Raw genomic sequence first — 21,370 nt, 5'->3', positions numbered from 1 at the left:
GGACACACTGGTAAGTGTAACCAGGCGCTCTACAAACTCAGAAATAATAATAATAATAATAATAGATAGTAATCATAATATCTGGATAGAGCTGCCAGATGAAGGTGCTAATTCAGCTAATAGGAAATGTGAAGTGGATTTAGTATCTGTGTGTCCGGCCAGATGCAGAATCTTCTCCACTCCGGGGAGAGGATGTGTCCCAACTGCTAGAGCAGTCGAACTTGAAAGGAAAACGGGTTCGAGTCTCGGCAGGGTCACTCAACATCCTGTGATTCTGGGGAAACCACGTAATCTCCCCGTGCAGAATAAATGAGTTAGTCTGCAACGCAACTGGTGCTCATATAAAGCGCTACAATTGTGATAATACCTATCTGCGCTTTTTTCTTGAGACAGGAATATGTCTTCAAATCTATCAGTTTGTGTGCCAATATGTCCCACAGATCATTTTATTCCTTAACTGCAAAAAGGTCCAACTTTGGAGTTCAATGTCTTTGAAACACCAGCTGTAGTTGCCTCAAATGTATCTCCCATTTGTGGCAGCCTGTGTGTTTTCTACTTACAGCATCTACCTATATACTGTGTATCCCTCATGGAAAGTGTGTCAAGAAATCTTCATAGTGATTCCCGTCACGGTGTCATTAAATCTGCATTATTTCTTGCTCTGCCCCATTATAACTATTACCATGGGCTTAGTCATCGTTTTCAAATAACCTAGAAGAAGCTTTAGATGTAATATTGGTCAGTGAGATGAGTGACTGGAATGGAATTGTAGACACCAATGGACTTATTGGTAGCAACAGGCTTAAAGTTGACAACATCGACGAGGACCCAGTCTTTGCAGCCATCATCAACGGTGCAAAGTTGGCACATAGTATTGCCATTGTCAATAGGCTGGTTGGTATTAATGGCTTGCTCCTCATCAACAGGTATCTTCTCATCATCAATGGTGTTTTTATTGCTGGCACATCGCTGGTCATTCTTGACGAAGGTGTTCATGAAGACTCCTTCAGGAATGATGGTCTCTTTGTCGTTGTGATGGAGTAAGTACCATCCTACTCGTCACAGGATGCTAACAGGAGATGTTGTAATCAAAGAAGATTTATGAGATTTCAGAGTAGATCCAATTGATCCTCTACTGGTTTTTCTGATCTTAATTGCAAGGGAGGGTTAATGTTCTGCTTAAAAATATCTGGTTCTTGCTGACAGAACGAGAGGGCGCCTGACCTGAAGTTGGCTAAACCGTCACAGGTTCCTTCGTGGTATTCAAATGCAATTTGTGCTTCTTTGATTTCGGACTGGTCTCATGGGAAGAATCCTTGAATTGTTCATCACAAGGCGTAGATTTGTCAATCAAAATAAGCCAACCCTCATTATCTTGAAGTGTTCTGGCACTGAAATGAATATATATGGAATATTTCTTTGCAGAACGTCCATCTTGGTGGAGAAAAGTAAAACACTTTGTATGGGGATCATCCACAAAAAGTTTTTTTGTCACACGGGTGTCACAAGACTTTGTCACCCAACCACAAAAGTACAAGGCTCACCTTATGCAGAAGGGCTGAAGGATATACAAAGAAAGGAAAACATATAATTTTACTGAAAATACTTCTTCAGGAGAACAGCAGAGAGAATTCCCTTCAATTCACAAGATGTGTAGTAGAAAATCCAACAGTTAATGCTTTGAAGGAGGTTTGAAACTCTAAGCCCACCCACCTGATTGGCTGTACATTGGGTCATGAAATGAGTTGTATGACCTACTGGTGGTTAATGGATGTTTTTAATGTTAATTACTGAACTGGATTGCTACTGTGTTAAAAGGAACTACTAAGGATTCTGAGCCTGGCGTCCGGGAATAATTCATGCATGTTAACCCAAGACCGAGCCAATGCTGGCGAATAAAACTAATTCTGCATTGACATGGACTACAATACTGTTGAGGATCAAACACTCCGCCTTCCTGGCAGTCACCGTTGCCCTTTAATGCAGAATCTCCCTGTTACCCATCCAACGGGTCCAGGCAAGCTATACCAGAAGAATAGCAAACTAACTGAAATTTCAACAAAACCACTTATATCACTCATATGCATGATTCAAAAGAGATGTACGGTTAATTGATACATACTTTATTACACTTAATAACCTCTTATCTACTCACCAAAATGGTTTGATATCAATATGAACCTGAATTTCCTCTATTAGATGATATAAAGTCTGCAAAACAAACTCAACATCTCCATCACATGCACATTCCTTCCAGGGACTAGTCTCTTAACCCCAGCCCTGTTCCGTTACACCACACTCAACATATCTCCCCCCCCCAAAATGACATCTTGACGAAAGAGCTACAAACCCTTTATAATTTGCCATTACTCAAAGTATACTAATGATTGGCTGGTCTCCCAATATATTCCAATATCCTAGACTTAAACTGGTTTTCAGACTTTTCTCTTGCAGGGAATGGCCTGTTTTAGCAAGTGCTACTGAATAATCAGCAAATACCCAGATTGGTATTCTGGTATCCTAAATTTTCATGACATTAGAATCCAAGTAGATTAACGCAAAATAGGTATGGCGGCTGATAATTTGAGAAACAGTGTAGTGTAAATTGCACTACAAGTAGATCCTAAACATACGTCTTTAGATTATCCTGAGAGGCAAACACTGACCGTGGGCTTGCTATTATAATAGTGGCATGCTTCATCATCATACGAGTCCTCTCCCCACCTCGGTAGGTCAGTGCCACCGAGGCAGACTCCACCTCCTCAAAGACCGTAACGGAAGGAGGGAGTTCTTGGATAAATATTACTGGACCACACTGAGATAAAAGGGGATCCAGATGAAAAAGTAAAATTACCTTAGTATGCCATGGACAATAACTAATAAATTGGACGCTAGGTAAGATTAAAAATGAAAGTGAATTGGTCGTTAAGATCAATGACTCACACCCATATATCTGTCTGCCAACATGTTTCTGCCCAACTAAATTAGCCTAAATGGTCTGGGGAATTCGTCAGGGCATGTCGATCCCTAATGTTAGTGAAAATGATTATGTTCCTACATCAAACTGAATATACTTCAATGGGAAAAATATAATCTAATCCGTCAAGTTGGGTCCTACCCAACCATCTGATAAGTAGGGCTTGATACCCAAGATTTTAGGAGGAATTTGCATCTCTGTCACAGAGGGGTTGGTGTCCTTTGTAGTCACACATTCGTCAAAAGGTATGCCACTCACTACTACCTTGGTTGGTCCCGTTCTGTGCCGCTGGAACGAGAATCTATCTAGATCGAACGGAGCATGTTGAATTCATAGACCGGATAAATGGGAGTAGTGACCAGACACATGGGGCATAACCATAGATTTCCTTCCTTTCTATTCCCAGCTCTGAGATGAGCAGTGTAGGAGAGTAGGATCTGCTTCACATGTTTACCCCCACTTTTTGCTGGTGTTTCACTGTTTTTTTACTTTAGTCTGGCTGGGACCCTGCTATTCAGGGCCCCAGCCTAGCTGCTTCCTCTCTAAATTGAATGCATGTACTTTAGGTACACCACTGATTGGATCCTGAGGTACCCTTGTGAGTCCCTAGTATATGGTACCCTATGTACCCAGGGCATAGGTACCCCAGAGGCCTATCAGGGGCTGAAGCATGTATTATGCCACCCCTGGAAAGCCACCCAAAATGACACCACAGGTCTGCTACTGAGGCCCGGTAAGGTGGCGCATGCACCCCTTACTGTGATATAGGTTACCTAGCTCACTATATATATATATATATATATATATATATATATATATATATACACACACAGGTTTATATGCGTGTGTGTATATATATATATATATACATATATACACACACACACACGCATATAAACCTGTAAGTCACTCCTATGGCAGGCCTGATCAATCCTGAACGCAGAGTGCTTGGTTCTTATGTGAGAGGGTGCCCCTGCATGAGCAGAGCCCCTCTGCAGGGTTCAAAGACCCTTCTTCGATGCTATTTGTAGTGCAGCCTGACCATATACTCTTAACTGCATTATAACCTCGTGGTAAATGCTAACTTTGGGATGGCTGCACAGAAACATGTTGTGTTTGGTGTAAAATGCTTTGGAATCCTACCCCCCCGCCACTTCTGGCGGCGGTGGTAGAATTCCACCCTTCTAGAGGGAGAGACATGTACCCACTGGTATACCCAGTAGAAACTTAATAGAGCCCTGGCATCACAAAATTTTGTATTTGTATGGAGATTTATATAGCGCATGTACACCGACAGGTCTCTTAGCGCTGAAATGAATGAAAATGAATGCTGCAGCCACAGATACGGGTCTGGCCTCCTGCTGCTGACCGAAACACCGGCAGGGGAGGCCTGGACAATAGGTTTCCTGTCACAGGGAGGTGTAACCACCTCCCAGACAGGCTTATGTGTATTGGGGCTGGGTGGAGGCACTCTCAGAGTGCTTTGAAGTCCTGCACTGGGGGCACATTTGGTGTCCCTGTGCATAGTACAGCTCAAATCGGTCCAGGGGCTTCCAGCCCCTGCTCTGGAGGGAAACTGGACAACGGAAATGGGTGTAGCCACCCCTCTTTCCAAACCATCCCATAGGTGGGTCCTCAGAGCTAGTCCAACCCCTTCCTTAGGTATAAGTAAGGAACCTCTAACCAGAACTTTGGATATCCCTGGATGAAACTCTGAAGCTGAATCCTGGAACTTCGATGCTTTACTCAAGACTAGAGGACTGAAGAAATCTCCCTTGGGGTCAAGGAGTGACTCCCCTGCTTGGCAGGCACCAACGAAGAAATTTGCCGGTCTGCATTTCCGAAGCTCCCGCTGGACTCCGAAGTATTTGCAGCCCAGGAAGAGGATTTCCAGGCATCTCACAGGCCGACCCGAGTCCCCAGCAAAGCTGAGACCCGCAGCCCTCGTGTGTAGCGTAGAACCGGAACTCCTGGTCACCGTGCACTTTTACAAGTGCATTGACTTGTCGACGTCTCCTGAAGTCGTGCTTGGGCGGACTTGTAAGCCCCCACCTCGAGCACTGAATCCACCGAAGATTGTCGGCCTGGTCACTCCAAGTGACCCGTGGGCTGCCATTTTGTGTTTCGTCTTAAGGTCCCTTCGCGATCCCTGGTCCGTTGACTGGTGGGTCCCTGAGGGGGTAACTTTGAATTTCCTTAGGCTTCCCTGGATGCTCCAGACGTGCCCCGACTCCCTACCAAGTTGTGGGATCCACAGACCTTGCTGGTCTGCACCGAAGCATCTTTCTCGTTTCTGCGTGGGTTGCTGTTGCCAAGGCTTGTTGTGTTCAATCTGGGCACCAACGCTGCAGCACTCGACATCCTTCGTGGGACAGCTCGAATCCAGCTGGTCGCCCTCAACGCCTCCTGGTCCTCTTGGCTGAAGAGTCAATCTTCACCTGAAATCACCCGACATCGGTGGGCATCTGCCTATCGTCTTCCTGGTCACTGGCTAGTGACCCAGACTCTGTCCCCTCTGCTTTCAGGTTCTTCTCATCTTCGATCCAGGCTTGGATCTCTTCGGACACTTCACATCTTCCCGGCAGCAGCACTTCTTCGCCAGCTGCCATTGAAATCGACGACGCGACCCGACACCAAAAGACACCTATGCACCCGTCTTCCCTGGGTGAGGTAACACGAGAACTCCGGTGATCCCGTGGGTGTTAGCCCTAGAACTTACTAAGTCCAAAAGGGTTTGGTCCTGACTCAATTCTAAGTGTCCCTAATCTTTAAAAATCTAACCGCGACTTTGCCCATAGAAGCTAACGGGAGCTAGCAGCTGTGTTCACACACTACACCCGGCCCCCGTGGGTCCCCTGTGTCACTACCTTGGGTGGTTCCTTGGAGTCCCAGCGATTCTACAGGCTCTAGGCCTTGTGTCTAGTTAAGTCATGGTTCTTATACCACTATTTTAGTATATGGTCAGGCTCGCCCCTAGGGTCTGACGTGTATTTGTGCTTATTATTGTGATATTTGAAGTGTAACTTATGTGTTTTGACCTCTAGTCTCATAAAGAGTCAAGGGGGGTGTGTTTTGAAATAAATATGTATATTTTATATATATACCTGGTGTGGTTATCTTTCATTTAGGTACTCAAGAAATTATAGACTGGTAAAACAAGCTGCTTTGCATTCCTTTAAGACTTAGCCTGAAGGCTGCTCTCCATAGCTACCACTAGGATAGCTTTCAATAAAGGTTGTCTTTAACCTATAACCAATAAGGGGTTGTTTAGACTGGTATAGGGTGCCCACTATAACTAGTGGACAGCATATACCAGGCCAACTTCTCACAAGCAGTACCATGATTATACAGTAACATTTCTTTGGTCTGTAGTATATTTACCGGCCTGAAAACGATATTACTCTTACACGAGTATATGCCTGCATTCTACCCACAGTATCAGTCTCTCATATCTCAGGCTCCATAAGGTCTTTACCTGGGTATTTAAAAGAAAGATTGCATGATAGCACATTGGACTAGTTGCTTTTTAAAAAAAAAAAAAAAACAGTCATTTTCTGCCTTTGTTATTAGAGTGCTTTTCTTAGCTCATTGACCTGTCGAAGACCATCGCCTGTAATTTGATTTCATTCTTGTCATTATGACAAGTGTCTTTAAACACAGCAAGACATTTTTGGGAATGCGCCAAGAAACAAGGTCTGCTCCAATGACTTCTGGCTGGGTCCAAAAGACTTGTATCGGATTACTCAGCTACTACACTGCGCATTAGGAGCATGTGACACCGCTAAAATTGATGATATGTTCACATACGGAGATAACACAAAAGTGCTATCCGGTACCACTTATGAAGAGCGCTGGATTCTCACGTGAAGACAGGCCACACACTCCTCACTCTGTCTCCAACATAGGATAAATGCATTTAAAATAATGCTCTGGGGGTACCCGATGCCAGATCAATTAAAAGCCATGGTGAAGGCCCCTCATACGAGTTCGCGGGGATGTGGTGCGAAGGGGGACATACTTGCATATGTGGTAGGAGTGCCTGTCTACACAGCCGTTCTAGAGCCAGGGGATGGAAGTTGAATGAGATATTACTAATGTAGCTCTCTTCATGCAGCGGTGCTATCTTTGTTGGGCATGATGGATGATGAGGGACTGTCACACTCTCCCACTCTGTGGCCAGACTTCTTACACCGATAATGTTGACTGTACATTTGGTGGCAGCACAGCATTGGAGAGTGCCAATTCCAAGTACCCGAGGCATGAGGTGGAATAAAGTCTGGCACATCCATGAAAAGGAAAAACTAACTGCATTAGTAAGTGAGGTCTGGACCCCATTCCATACATATATATATCAAACGCAGTCGACAATTCCCATGCCCACCGGATGTGATACGTTTGGGGGGAACGCGAGTCACGGGGGCTGATAACTTTGGTGCCTTTAGAAAGGGAACTTTGTGTGGGAAGGAGACTAAGATTGGAGGTCTTATGACGATACGTTGTTACAGGTTTGTGGTTGATGGTTAGGAGGAGAGTTCCTCAGTTTTCTTTTTAAATAGTGCCGATTGTGGAATGCCATCAGCGTGTTTTACCACTATCTGTACCTGAGATTTGAAAATGTTAAATAAAGTGGTTAACACAAAAAAAAAAAAAAAAAGACAAGGTAATTGCAATGCTGTCCATGGGCAGTGAAAGACTGCAGATGAATATTAAAACCAAGATCTTGTTTCCAATAAACAATGACTTTTAACTGTCTTATCTTTACTGAGTCACTGCTCTCAAGAGTGAAAAAACATAAAAGTTGTAAAGAATCATAGTATGTACTGAGGCATAATTTATAGAACAACACTCAAGTGGAGCATTAATTGCCCTGTACAAACAATAAGTTGGGTAATAGTGATATCTGTTATTTAGACTGCTTGGAAACAGAAGAACCGTGGTGTGAAGAGCTGTTCAAGCAATCATGTTCTATTACTATCAACATCCACCCACACGTTTTAAGTGGTAGTTGAAGCACTGATACAATTTCACCTTGACAGTACAACAGATACCTATGCCATCTTTTCAACCTACAAATTAAGGTGTTTACTAAGGGCACATAACACTGCAGGTTGATGGATAATTCTACTGAGAAAGTCCCAAACTTTGTTATTTTGTGCAGAATTATTTAACTGCTACTTGTACATTGCAGAGTATTAAAGCATACAACTTGAGTTATAAAATAGTCATGTAATGGGTGTATCTGAAAGGCTTCTCGGTCATCAGCACTGTAGAGTGCATAAACCTGGTGCTCAAAACTTACTTTTTGATTTGAGATTGAAATTTGTTGGCAATGAAATGGACACAGTGGAGAGGTAGTTTTTTCTGCTCTGGTTTCCCATTTCCGTAATAGCTTCCGCATCTTAACACCTGTCGAAGCACATCTACAGTATTCATTTTGGGGAACAATGCAAACCCGTTTGTTTTGCATAGCTGCTCATAAATACCTCCAAACTTAACACAAATAAAGCATGAGCCTGGTGTTTAAAGAGCTTTTGGATCAATGCAAGGATAAAAGCACATTAAGGTTGTATACCATTTGTTTTTACTGCCAGTTAAAATATACCACAATAATTTCTTCCATACTTTCCAACATGATTCGTGTCATCGTACATGCGAAGAACTCTTCTGTACACTGCAAAAAGGGGGCGATTCAGACCCCAGGCGATGGTCCGGTAGAAATCCTTTCTCTCATCCTTTGACATTTCAAAGATTATTTCTGAGGCATCTGTCATGCCACGTACCTAAATGGATTGAATACGTTTTTATATAATGTGTAGAACATGTAATTTAAAAAAAACATTTCAAAGTAAATCTGTATCACATTGTACCATTTAGAAAAGTGACTAGGTACAAATACTACATTAAATAGAGATAAAGCCAAGGATCAAAGCACAGTTTTATCATCTACCATTCAATTACGCTATAGAGTGAGACTACAAAAAATTAAACCAAACGGTCTTTAAAGTTTTTTCCATTTAGATCCATATATAAAAGTTGCTCTTGGCATTTTTATTTACAGACAATTTCCCAATATCAGGATGCAAACAAATAAAGTTAACTAGAGACTCGAAGTGCACCCAGCAATGGACTGAACAATTTTCTTCATTTCCCAACAAAGGAATGAAATATAATGAAGTAATGTCTCACAAACCGTGTTCTTTCTTTTAATTGTCTACATATTTACAAATCTATTGAGGAGGAGTGGTAGAACATGGCTAAAAAGTAATTCCACTAGGTGGTTACTTACACCCGTCTTAAAAAGGTTAAACTGCACCATTTTCAGCCAAGTCTGAAAATGTGTATGTTTGCGGAAATGTATGTAATCAAAAAGATATACAGACTTGTGAAAATCTTGTCTGAAGAAACTTTTTCCAAAAATCAGTTTCTATAATTTATAAATGATATTTCTAATTTGTCACAGCTAAACTGGTGAATAAGTTGTACAAGGAGAAATATTGGTCACTATTGCCATGAAGAGAAATATGTGCATTGCACTTTACAAGTCAAACCCCCTTCTTCTCCCTTTTTTCCCCCACTCACACTTTTAACCCTATTTTATCTTGTTTGAGAAGCAGGTATGGGTTCCCTCCAAAAATCATCTTTATTCCCTCATCCCTTTTACGTTCCTTTTTTGGACAACCTGCCAATCCATTTAGAAAATTCAAATTATTATCAGAGCCTTGTTCAATCTTCCAGATCTATAATGGTAACATGCCCTCAAAATAAATCATGGAGTAATCTAGAATTCGGATTGGTGCACAGGAGCATTAAATACTCCATTCCAACTCATAGTGTACAACTGACCCTAGGCAACCATGTGTGCCTTTCAAAAGTCTTTGCAACTTCTTGGTGGCAAAAAAAAAAAAAAATACAAAAAAAAAAAAAACAAAAAGAGTATAAATTGAGGAAAAGTTTCAGACATAGTTATCAAAATCAGACTTTTAGTAAGCAGTGTTGCTCTCCCCACAAAGATTTTCTAATAATTTCGAACCGTATGGAGTCCTTTTAAAGTCACCGAAATGGGTGTTTCTCCAAAATAGAACATTTACCATGTATGCATTTGAACAAAGGTATGCAGTAGCACTGCGTACAAGGCATTATTTGATACCTTTAAATACCGATCGATGTTCGACATTAAAAGCTCAATTTCTTCCTTCGACCACATTCCTTTCTTCCACTTGTGGCCTATACAAAATACAAGAAAAACATTTTTATCCCAACAGTAACGTAAAACAATTTACTTGACAGGAGATCCTAACTTTTGAAAACAATTTTTGCTAGGTCAAGGCTAGTCAGGCTGACCTTAGGAAGAAACATATAAAGCATTTTCACGGTGTTCACTCTATAAATGATAAACTTAAACTTGGACAGTGCTTATGGCACTGTAAGAAGGACGTTTCTTTACAGATAGACACGTAACATTTTGGTGGCCAGAAATGATTAGTGTTCAACATGAACTGCAACATAAACCTTTGTATTATCTTTGTAAAATCAGGATTGAGACCTTGAGATGCAGAAGTTGTGCAAAGTAGTTTACCTATTAATCAGTTTGTGAATTTGCAGTAGTGAACTATCAAATTGGCGTAATCATTTCTCTTGTGATGCACACGAGTATAGCAGCTCACTATTCACTGGTTTTTGTGGAAAAATAAACTGCACCAAAATGCACTCTCTGAGTCTGGTGTACAGAGCACAGACTCCATATGTTCTGTTCCAGACTGAGAACAGGACGAAACTAGTCACTTGCACGATAACATGAGTAAATCGTAATAAAAAAGACCGACCACACTGATGGGAGAAGAAAAACTTTCTACTGTGTACCTGATGTATCATTTTGAAGGATTTCCGCTGGAAGTTCCAATGTAGGTAAGCAGAAGAACACAATTCTAAGAGCTACTGTTTGAGAAATGTTAATATTATAATGTACATCTCCGAAGTGCAGTCACTGAGGAAGAAGGCAGATGATTTTCTCTTACCGTAAGAAAAGGGTTAGTGTTAAGAGTTTTAATTATTACTGTTAAAAGGAAAATGCTACTTACCAGTATGCATCTGTTCTTGGTATGTAGAGCTGCAGATTCACACACTGTGCATAGATCGCCATCTGGTGTTGGGTCCGGATGTTTGCACCTGCCTGAAACTGGAAAACATATGGCACAGCAACAAGACGCCAGACAGCCGCACTGCCCACAAAGACGCAATCCGCAACCAACACCACCTCATCAGGACCGCCAAAAGAACCTCCTTCATAGACCGCCTTCACAACAACGCACACAACAGCAAGGAGCTCTTCACCATCGTGAAGGAACTCTCCAACCCTAGTTCCAACGCCAACGACATCCCACCATCGCAAACCCTGTGCGACTCCCTCCCGACCTTCTTTCACCGGAAAATCACAGACATCCATAACGGCTTCAGACCCCAGACGACCACTGCAGATCCGAACCCACAGCACCCCACCGCCCACGGCACCCTGACAACGTGAGTGTCGAGAACACAATTAAGACCATGGGAACGATCCACTCCGGATCCCCGTCCGACCCTCTCCCGCACCACATCTTCAACAAAGCCAGCAATTCCATCGCACCCCACCTGCACAAAATCATCAACCTCTCCTTCGAGACCGCCACCTTCCCTGAGAACTGGAAGCACGGAGAGATCAACGCCCTACTGAAGAAACCCAAGTCGAATGCGAGCGACCTCAAGAACTTCCGACCCATCTCCCTGCTTCCGTTCCTAGCAAAGGTCATCGAGAAGATAGTTAACACCCAGCTCACCCGTCACCTCGAATACAACAACATCCTGGACCCATCCCAGTCGGGATTCCGCAGCAACCACAGCACCGAGACCGCCCTCATCGCCCCCACAGACGACATCAGGATCCTGCTAGACAACGGCGAGACGGCGGCCCTCATCCTCCTGGACCTCTCCGCCGCCTTCTACACAGTCTGCCACCACACACTACGCACGCGCCTCCATGACGCAGCGATCCGAGACAAGGCCCTGGACTGGACCACCTCCTTCCTCTCCGGCAGAACTCGGAGAGTCCGCCTCCCCCCGTTCCGATCTAATGCCTCCGAGATCATCTGCGGTGTCCCTCAAGGATCCTCCCTCAGGCAGACGCTGGTCAACGTCTACATGGCACCACAAGCACACATCGCCCGACAGCACGACCTCAACATAATCTCCTACGCCGACGACACTCAACTGATCCTCTCCCTCACCAAGGACCCCCTCACCGCCAAACCCAACCTCCACCAGGGAATGAAGGCCGTCGCAGACTGGATGGAGGACAGCCGCCTCAAACTGAACACAGACAAGACGGAAATCCTCATGTCCAACCCCTCCGCATGGGACGACTCCTGGTGGCCCACGTCACTGGGGTCCCCCCCACCGACCAGTCACGCAACCTGGGAGTCATCCTAGACTCGAAACTCTCCATGGCCAAACAAGTCAACGCAGTCTCCACCACCTGTTTCAACACCCTCCGCATGCTCCGCAAGATCTACAGATGGATCCCGACAAACACGAGGAAAACAGTCACCCAGGCCCTTGTCAGCAGCAGACTCGACTACGGAAACGCCCTCTATGCCGGAGCCTCGTCCAAGCTCATCAATAGACTACAGAGAATCCAGAACGCCTCTGCACGCCAGATCCTCAACGTCCCACGCCGTGACCACATCACCCCCCACCTGAGGAACCTACACTGGCTCCCCGTCGACAAAAGAATCTCCTTCAAGCTCCTGATCCACGCACACAAGGCACTCCACAAAACCGGCCCAGCCTATCTCAACAGTCGACTCTCCTTCTACGTACCCAACAGGAAACTCCGCTCCGCTGACCATGCCCTGGCCACAGTCCCACGCATCCGGAGAACTACTTCCGGAGGCAGATCCTTCTCCCATCGCGCCACCAAGACCTGGAACACCCTCCTCCTCCACCTGCGACAAACCGAAAACCTGCTGACCTTCAGGAGACAACTCAAGACCTGGCTCTTCGACCAATAGCAGCATCCCCCCGCGCCTTGAACCCCCCCCCGGGTATATAGTGCGCTTTACAAATTATGTGATTGATTGCTTGATTATTGGAATAAGTGTTTGAAAGTCACGAGATAGGCGACGCCTCCTTTGGACAATAGTGCGCATGGGCATCGACTACATCTTCAGATTGTTTTTTCGCCAAGAAGGGAAATGATGGAGTTTTGCGAGAAACAGAAATAGATGTCCATGTATGTTGTATCTAGTTAAGATAATACTGGAACAGATAAAGGTAGCCGGGGAGGTGGGTGGGTGGGCGTGTGTGAATCTGCAGCTCTACATGCCAAGAACAGATGCATACTGGTAAGTAACATTTTCCGTTCGAGGCTTATGAGCTGCAGATCACACACTGTGCATAGATTGCATAGCAGTACTCCTATTTAGCGGCGACCACCAGTATCTGTTGCAGTAGTTTGAAATAGTGTTTTGAGTACAGCCTGGCCCACACTAGCTTGTTGTTTTGCCTGCACATCTACACAATAGTGTTGTGTGAATGTGTGCGGTGTAGACCATGTAGCTGCTTTGCAGATATCACCTAAGAGAATGTTCCCTAACAATGCCATGGAAGCCCCGATTTTGCGGGTAGAGTGGGCTTTAGGGGGAATAGATAGTGTACGTTTTGCTTTGTGATAGCAAATTTGTATACATTTGACAATCCACCTTGCGATCCCAGCCTTTGAAATGGGATTGCCTTTATGTGGTAGTGAGAAGGATTCAAAAAGTTGTTTTGCGAAAAGGTTTTGTTCTGTCAATATAGTAAAGGAGTGCTCTTTTTATGTCTAGTGTATGAAGAGCTCTTTCTGCCACTGTTTGTGGTTGCGCTCAACAGATTGGTTGAGATGGAAGGGAGAAATAACCTTAGGAAGGAATTTGGGATTTGTCCTGAGAACCACTTTGTTATGACGGAGTTGTAAAAATGGTGCCTATAACTCACTGACTCTTCTGAGAGATGTAATGGCCACAAGGAAAGCGACTTTCCATGTAAGAAATTGTAGCTTCCATTTATGTAGAGGTTCAAATGAAGGACCCATTAATCTAGTGAGGACGATGTTTAGATTCCACACTGGAGAAGGTGGTACCATTGGAGGAATTATTCTTTTGAGGCCTTCCATAAATGCTTTAATGGCAGCTACCTTTAACAATGACAAATGTTGTCTATTTTGTAGGTAAGCTGCTATGGCAGCGAGATGTAACCTAGATGTAACCTAATTGATGTGTATGCTATATTACATCTTTGAAGATGCAGCAGGTAACATATAATGTGTTGAATGGACGCATCTAGAGGATTGATCGTGTTATTGTTACAGTATATAACAAATCTTTTCCACCTGGCTGCATAGCAGGCTCTAGTGGTGAGGTGCCTAGCCTCTTTGATAATGTTCAGACAATTAGGTGGAAGATTGAGGTAACCGAATTCTAGGACTTCAGGTGCCAGATCGCTAGGTTGAGCTGTGCTGGATCTGGATGTCCGATCTCTCCATGGTTCTGTGTTAAGAGTTGTGGGGAGAGGTGTAGTTTTTGGTGCGGGACTACTGATAGTTCCAGCAATGTTGTGTACTATGGTTGTCTGGCCCATGTTGGAGCAACTAGGATTAGTGTTAGTGACTGTTGTTGCAGCTTGCGCACCTCTAATGGAATGAGTTGTAGAGGCGGAAAAGCGCACGCAAATCTGCCTGACCAATTCATCCATATCGCATTTCCTTTGGACAATGGGTGTGGATATCTGGCGGCGAAGCTTGGGCATTTTGTGTTGTAATGTGTGGCAAAGAGGTCCATCTCTGGCTGCCCCCACATTTGGAAAAACGGTTGAAGAACTTGTGGATGAAGTTCCCACTCGTGAATCTGTTGTGTCTGACGACTTAACAGATCTGCCATGTGATTCTAAATTCCTGGAAGATGTTGGGATAAAAGGAATATGTTTTGAGGAATAGCCCACATCCATATGCTCTGTGCTAGTTGAGAGAGCTGCAGAGAATGCGCCACCCCTCCCCCCCCCCCCCCCCCCCCGGTTTTTGTAAATAGTACATTGCTGTCATATTGTCCGTGCGGACTAAGACAGCTTTGCCTGATATCTGTTTCTGGAATGATTTTAATGTCAGAAAGATTGCTAGTAACTCCAAATGATTGATGTGGAGTAGCTTTTGCTGAGGTGTCCATGTGCCCTGTATGGTGTGATGTAGTAGATGAGCTCCGCAGCCGGTGAGTGATGCATCTGCTGTTAGCACAATCTGTGGATCCGGCTCTAGGAACGGTCACCCTTTGGAAAGGTTTTGGGTGTTCCACCACTGCAGAGAGCGATGTGTGCTGCCGTCCACCAACACCAGATCTGTTAGCGGAGCTTGGTTCCACTGACGTGCTAAGCATTCCTGTAAGGTGCCCATCTGGAGTCTTGCATGAGGTACTATTAATATACAAGAGGCCAACATACCTATTAGTTGCATGAACACTTGAGCTGGAAGTGAGTGTTGTGGCTGGAATTTTGTTATAAGGGCTTGCATGCTTGCCATCCTGGCTGGACTGGGATATGCAAGGCCTTTTGAGGTGTTTATTGTGGCACCTAGATATTGTTGGATGTGGGACGGTTGGAGGTGAGACTTTGTGAGGTTTATGGTAAACCCCAAGTCATGAAGTAGTTGGATTGTGGTATGTGTGTGATTTACACACTGGGTATGCGACTTGGCTTTTATGAGCCAGTCGTCCAAATATGGGAAGACGTGAATGTTGTCTTCTTAAGTGGGCTGCTACCACTGCCAGACATTTTGTGAAGACTCTGGGTGCTGTGATGACTCCGAATGGGAGAACCTTGAACTGATAATGCTGACCGTCCACTATAAATCGAAGATATTTCCTGTGAGCAGGGTGAATGGGAATGTGAAAGTAGGCGTCCTTGAGATCTAAAGTGGCAAGAAATCGCCTTGTTTGAGTAGAGGAAGGACCTGTTTAAGAGTGATCATATAAAAATGGTTTGACTGTATGTAGAGGTTTAATGGTCTGAGGTCCAAGACGGGTCTCAGGGTTCTGTCCTTTGGAATGAGAAAGTACAGGGAGTAAACCCCTGTGTTTTGGTGATGCAGGGGAACTGGTTCTATTGCATGTTTTTGGAGGACGGAAAGCACCTCTTGTTTTAGAAGTGTTAAATGCTCTGTTGACATTGGATGTTGTTTGGGTGGTATGTTTGGGGGAGTTGAAGTGAGCTCTAGGCAATAACCAGATTGGATGATTTGTCTCACCCACCTGTCCGTGGTAATGGTGTTCCAGACAGGTAGGAACTGTAGCAATCTTCCCCCGACCGGAGTAGAGTGGTCCGGGGGGAGTGGAGGGAAGTCATTGTTTGGAGGTGGAGGCAGTGCGAGTATTGGTAGTTTGCCTCTACCTTTGTTGTTATTGCCCCTGTAGCCTCCTCTGTAAGAACCTCTGGAAGATGAGGTCTGAGCGGGACTTTTACAGGGGGTGGAGGAGTCATCAGTGGTAGAACCTCTAGAGGCGCCCCTAAAACAACAGCGACGAAAGGAACTTCTGGGAGCTTGCGATTGCAAAGCTCCCATTGATTTGGCAGTATCAATATTTTTTTTCATCTTCTCTAAAGATGAATCTACACTAGGCCCAAATAAATGTTCCTGGTCAAACGATTGGTTTAGTATGGTAGTTTGAACCCCGAAATACGTAGACACGCATGTCTGCACAAAAGGACACTGGTATTAATAGCTCGGGAGGCTGTGTCTGCAGCATCCAGAGCACATCAAATGGAGGTATTGGTTGTAAGTTTGCCCTCCTGGATGAGATCATTGGCCCTTGTTTTATATTGGTCTGGAAGGTGTTGTAGTAGGGTCTCTAGTTCGTCATAGTGTGCCCTATCGTACCTAGCCAGCAAAGCCTGTGTGTTGGCAATTCTCCATATGTTGGCTGCTAGGGACGCTGTTCTTTTACCAGATGCGTCCAACAGTTTTGACTCCTGTCTTTGGGTCTATTTCAAGAGTTTTTAGGGTTGGATCAGGCCGAAAAAGTTTCTCCTCTGGAGTGTGTTTCGGTGCTGATTTTTTCGGGTCAGACGGTTTGTGTGGCACAAGTTGTTTGCTTGGTTCCGCTGATTTTTTGGGATCCGAAGATTGAGCGCCAGCGGTCTTTGGAACCGGTTGTTTGGTTGGTTTCGATTATTTTTTTGGATCCGAAAATTCAGTGTCAGTGGATTTCGGTGCCGAATGCGCCGATGTGAAACCAGTCTTCGGTGCGGACGAAGACAGTGGTTTCTCTTTGAGTTTGTCTTTTGTTTGTGGGGTTTGGTACAGACTGTAGGCTGGCTCGATCCCGAGTGGCCTGAAGGCTTATGTGTTGACTTCTTTTCCGAGCCCAAAGGCAGGGATTGGGAAGTTTTGTCCTGGTGTGCACCTAGGCCCGAAGGTGAAGGTGTTACCGAAGCTTTATTATGAGTGGGTGGGGGCGGGGGGGGGGTCGACATCAGTACTTACGACCTGCTGCCCTGGAGTGATGTCTTCGACGTTGGCTTCGGAGGCGCTAATGTTGCCCTCTTCGATCTGCTCCTGTTCCGGTACATTGATGCCATCTTGGACAATATCGTCCGGTATCGATGTTGATGATCGAGCCATGCTTCTTCGAGCCCGACGATCCCTTTTTGTTTTTTTGGAGCGGAAAGAGGCACAAGCTGGACAGTCCTTGGTCTAGTGCTCAGGCGAAAGGCAGAGGATACACACCAGTATGTGGAAACTTGGATCCACATTGAGGACACTTTTTGAAAGGAGTCCTTTCCATGAGCCAAAGGCCTAAAGGCGCGGCTAGGCCCGAAGGCCTGCGTCGACGACCGGAATCTAAGAATTCAAGTTTGTAGAGATGCGCGCGATCGAAACAATACAGAAGAATGGGTGGAGGATTGTGCGCCGAAAGGTAACAACACCGAACTGGAGCGCGACGAACACATCCGAGCCCGATGAAGATGGAGTCGATGCCCATGAGCAATATTGTCCAAAGGAGGAGTCACCTATGTTGTGACTTCCAAAGACTTATTCCAATACAACAAACATCCGGGCCCAACCCCAGATGGCGATCTATGCACAGTGTGTGATCTGCAGCTCATATGCCTCGAACATGGGATTTCTGGTTGGCTAGGGCTTGCGCCTAAGCCAGGGAGAAACCACCCCTCTAGTCAGGGCAAGGGAGTTACACGCTGAAGATAACCCCTGCTCACCCCCTTGGTAGCTTGGCACGAGCAGTCAGGCTTATCCCAGGGGCAATGTGTGAAGCGTTTGCGCAACACACACACCGCAGCAACACACTAGGCACACCACAAAAGGTACTCCACACAAGGTTATATAAAAAATGAAAATCGCCTTTGTATTATCATAAACACATTAGAAACATAATCACACATTTACACTGTGCCAACTGGCACTGGCAATATTCACAGGGGATTATATACAACACAGGGCCAATCGGGCCACTGTCAGAACCAACCCAATGCAGGTAGTAAATATAAAACACAACCAGTAACTACTGGTACCATAATGACCTAAGCATTATCATATTAGCATTAGACACTGTCACGGGGCGGGAGTTCTCAGGGAAAGAAGGGGTCAAACAAAAGACTGGTGGGAAGCCTCGGATGTCATCACGCCTCTTCTTTTTCCAAGACAGGATGAATGGAGTGACCCGAGTCCCGTAGCTACCACCGAAATAAGCTTGTGTCTCTTTAACTGGGACCCAGTCATCAAGGACTCCACCCCCTGGACGGACGTCACACAACTTGGGCCAACAAGAGACAACGAGACCCGGAAGAAGGTGGGTATCATCACCAGCGGAGAGGATCGAGGAGAGGTGGAGAGCGGAGTACGAAGGATTGCGGAGGAAACATCAAGCCAAGCGAAGGACCGGAGGACTACGGAGGGAGTATCAACCCGAGTGGAAGACCGGAGGAGCACGGAGGGCGCACCACGCCAAGGAGAAGCGGAGGAGAGTCGAGAGACGGCGGGAAAGCCAGGAGGCCACCGAGGCCACGCTTCGCCCAGCCACGTTCCTGGAGGAGTGTGGCTAAGCCAGGTACGAGCGCGATTTGTGGGCTAGGCAGGGAGGCAGGAGAAGTCTGGGGGGTAGAAACGCCAGCCCTGTTGTGCACTAGTCAAAACGCGTCCCCCAAACCCAACACCGTCACCCCCTTTGTGCCTGGCAGTGACTCACTGGTTTTGGTTGGTGCTCCTTCACCCCCTTCCCCAACACTAATACAGCAAGGCTGTACCACTGACACCCTGTTTCCGTCTGTCTTTTCTTTCTGAGCCCACGAGTTTGGCGTAGTCACCGGCTCGCTTCTGGGACGAGCAGAGAAGAGAGGGAGAGAACCAGGGAGAGAGAGAGAGAGACGAAGACCTAGAGAGCGGGAGAAACTGCAAAAGGACAAAGACTATATATTCGATTGCCGGTATATACTGGCTACAAGGAGAAGACGTGTACCTTTCGAAATAAAACCCGCCTTGATCCGCTCTAGAGTCCCTGTCATTACTTCAGAACCGCTACAGACACCATCCTAAAATATCATAACATGACATTAGGCATAAACACATTAGGCCCAAACCTCATTAGCATAAATACATTACGCATTAGGCCTCACCAGCTTAAACACATTATGCAATAACCTCATAAGCATGACCAAATGCCCTCTGTCTAAAAATGTCAGGGCTTCTAGTCGGGCCTTCCAAATGACCCATTTGCTGCCTATGCAGCCAAAGCAAAGTGCACACTGCGCTGGGGCCTGGGGAGCTTCTCACCCTTTCCTGCTGAAAAAACACAACTGCTCCCAAGTCCCACTTCGGGACTTCTAGAAATTATCTGGCCCCCAAAGATAAATGACATTGGCACCATCTGTGCCTCCGGGGTCCCCACTGAGACGTCTAAACCAAATTGCAGGAACGCTGCAGCTGCCGGTGGGGTAGCTGTGGCAAAATGAGCCTGGCACCACTGTGCCGCCTGAGCCCCACTCTGGGACTCTTAAGTAAAATTGCCTCGTGTTACAGCTGTCCGCCACTGCAGTACAGCGGAGGGCAGTAAGCAGAGCACTGGCACTCCCAGCACCGCGTGAGCCCCCCTCTGGGACTCTACAAACAAAAATGGCCCACCTGGTGCAAGCTCTTTCAACAGGATTTCCCCCAACGTTGGAGCGGCCCGCTCTCCTGTGGATCCGCTCATAGCAGGCACTGACAATGTGCCTCGAAAGGGGGCCTTCCTCTTAGCTTCCCCTGCGGCTCCCCCACTCACCGGGGCTGGCTTGGAGGCTCAGTTTCCTCTTCTGGCGGCATGCGGGGCTCCCACGTCATGCGGCGCTCCCACTGCTCACGGGGGCCCGGCTCAGGAAGACGCTGACTTCGGGCCTTTTTCCTGACCCTCCAGACTTCCTCTTAGCAGCGACTCCGTCCACAGTCAGGCGGACGTGTCTGACTTCCGGTTTCGCCAGACTCGGCAGCTTCTTTCCTCGATAGCGCAATGCGGGGTGGGCACCCGCTTCCAAGTAACGCTCAAGTGCAGGGTGGGCACCCGCCTCCTAAAATAATCATAAATGTGGGGTGGGCAACTGCACTTCAAAAAGGCATGAGAGTGGGGTGGGCACCCGCTCAACAACGCGCACAAATGCGGGATGGGAACCCGCTCCTCGCAAGCATAAATGCGGGGTGGGCACCCGCTAAAAAGGCACAAATGCCGGGTGGGCACCCGTTCGACCAGCAGCGCAAGGGGGGGGGATCCCTATGCTCTGGACTCCCTCGGCAGACACCCCAGCAGCGCACTCCTCCCAGCCACAAACAGATAGCACTTGTGAGAAAGTGGGTTTCTGTTGCAGTAACCCCCCCCTTTTTTTGCCTAATAGCTGATGCACTTTTCCTTGTTGTGCCCTGGGCTCCTGCCAATCAGGTGCCCAGGGCCTGTGTTCCTTCCCTAAAATACAAACTCCCAATTGGCAAACCCTGGCCACATGTCAGCCCCTAGTAAATGGTACCCTAGGTACCCAGGGCCTTGTGACCAGGGAAGGCCTCTAAGGGCTGCAGCACTCATTGTGCCACCCTTAGAGGCCCTGTACCCTTACACACACACACTGCCTTTGCAGGCTGAGTGTCTGGGCGCAGGACAAAACAAAGAGTCGACATGGCACACCTCTCTGTGTGCCATGCCCATCACCTACACTGCCAAGGCATATGTCAGCCACCCCTCTGGCTGGGTGCCTTATGCCTATGGTGTGGGCACAGGAGCAGGAGCCCTGTGCCCCTACAGTACCCAGGTCCATTCCTGGGCACTGTAAGTACAGTGCTGCCATTTACAAGTACATGGT

General features: G+C 46.3%; 1 protein-coding gene across 5 annotated transcripts in view; it reads right to left on the bottom strand.

Moving 5' to 3' along the window:
- Positions 1-21,370, bottom strand: part of DMTF1 (cyclin D binding myb like transcription factor 1) — a 514,121-nt gene that overhangs the window by 325,480 nt on the left and 167,271 nt on the right. For 4 of the 5 annotated variants that reach the window (XM_085652911.1, XM_085652914.1, XM_085652913.1 and 1 more), the window contains exons 6-7: positions 10,125-10,201; positions 8,600-8,757 (exon numbers count right to left, since the gene is read on the bottom strand). In XM_085652911.1, the coding sequence (XP_085509037.1) occupies positions 8,600-8,757; positions 10,125-10,201 (235 nt within the window). The remainder of the gene's footprint in view (positions 1-8,599; positions 8,758-10,124; positions 10,202-21,370) is intronic. The other variant, XM_085652912.1, reaches the window with a different exon arrangement.

This window comes from Triturus cristatus, chromosome 4_1, assembly GCF_964204655.1.
Source record: "Triturus cristatus chromosome 4_1, aTriCri1.1, whole genome shotgun sequence".
NCBI classification, from domain to species: Eukaryota; Metazoa; Chordata; class Amphibia; order Caudata; family Salamandridae; genus Triturus; species Triturus cristatus.
This window is presented reverse-complemented; position numbering and strand designations above follow the sequence as displayed.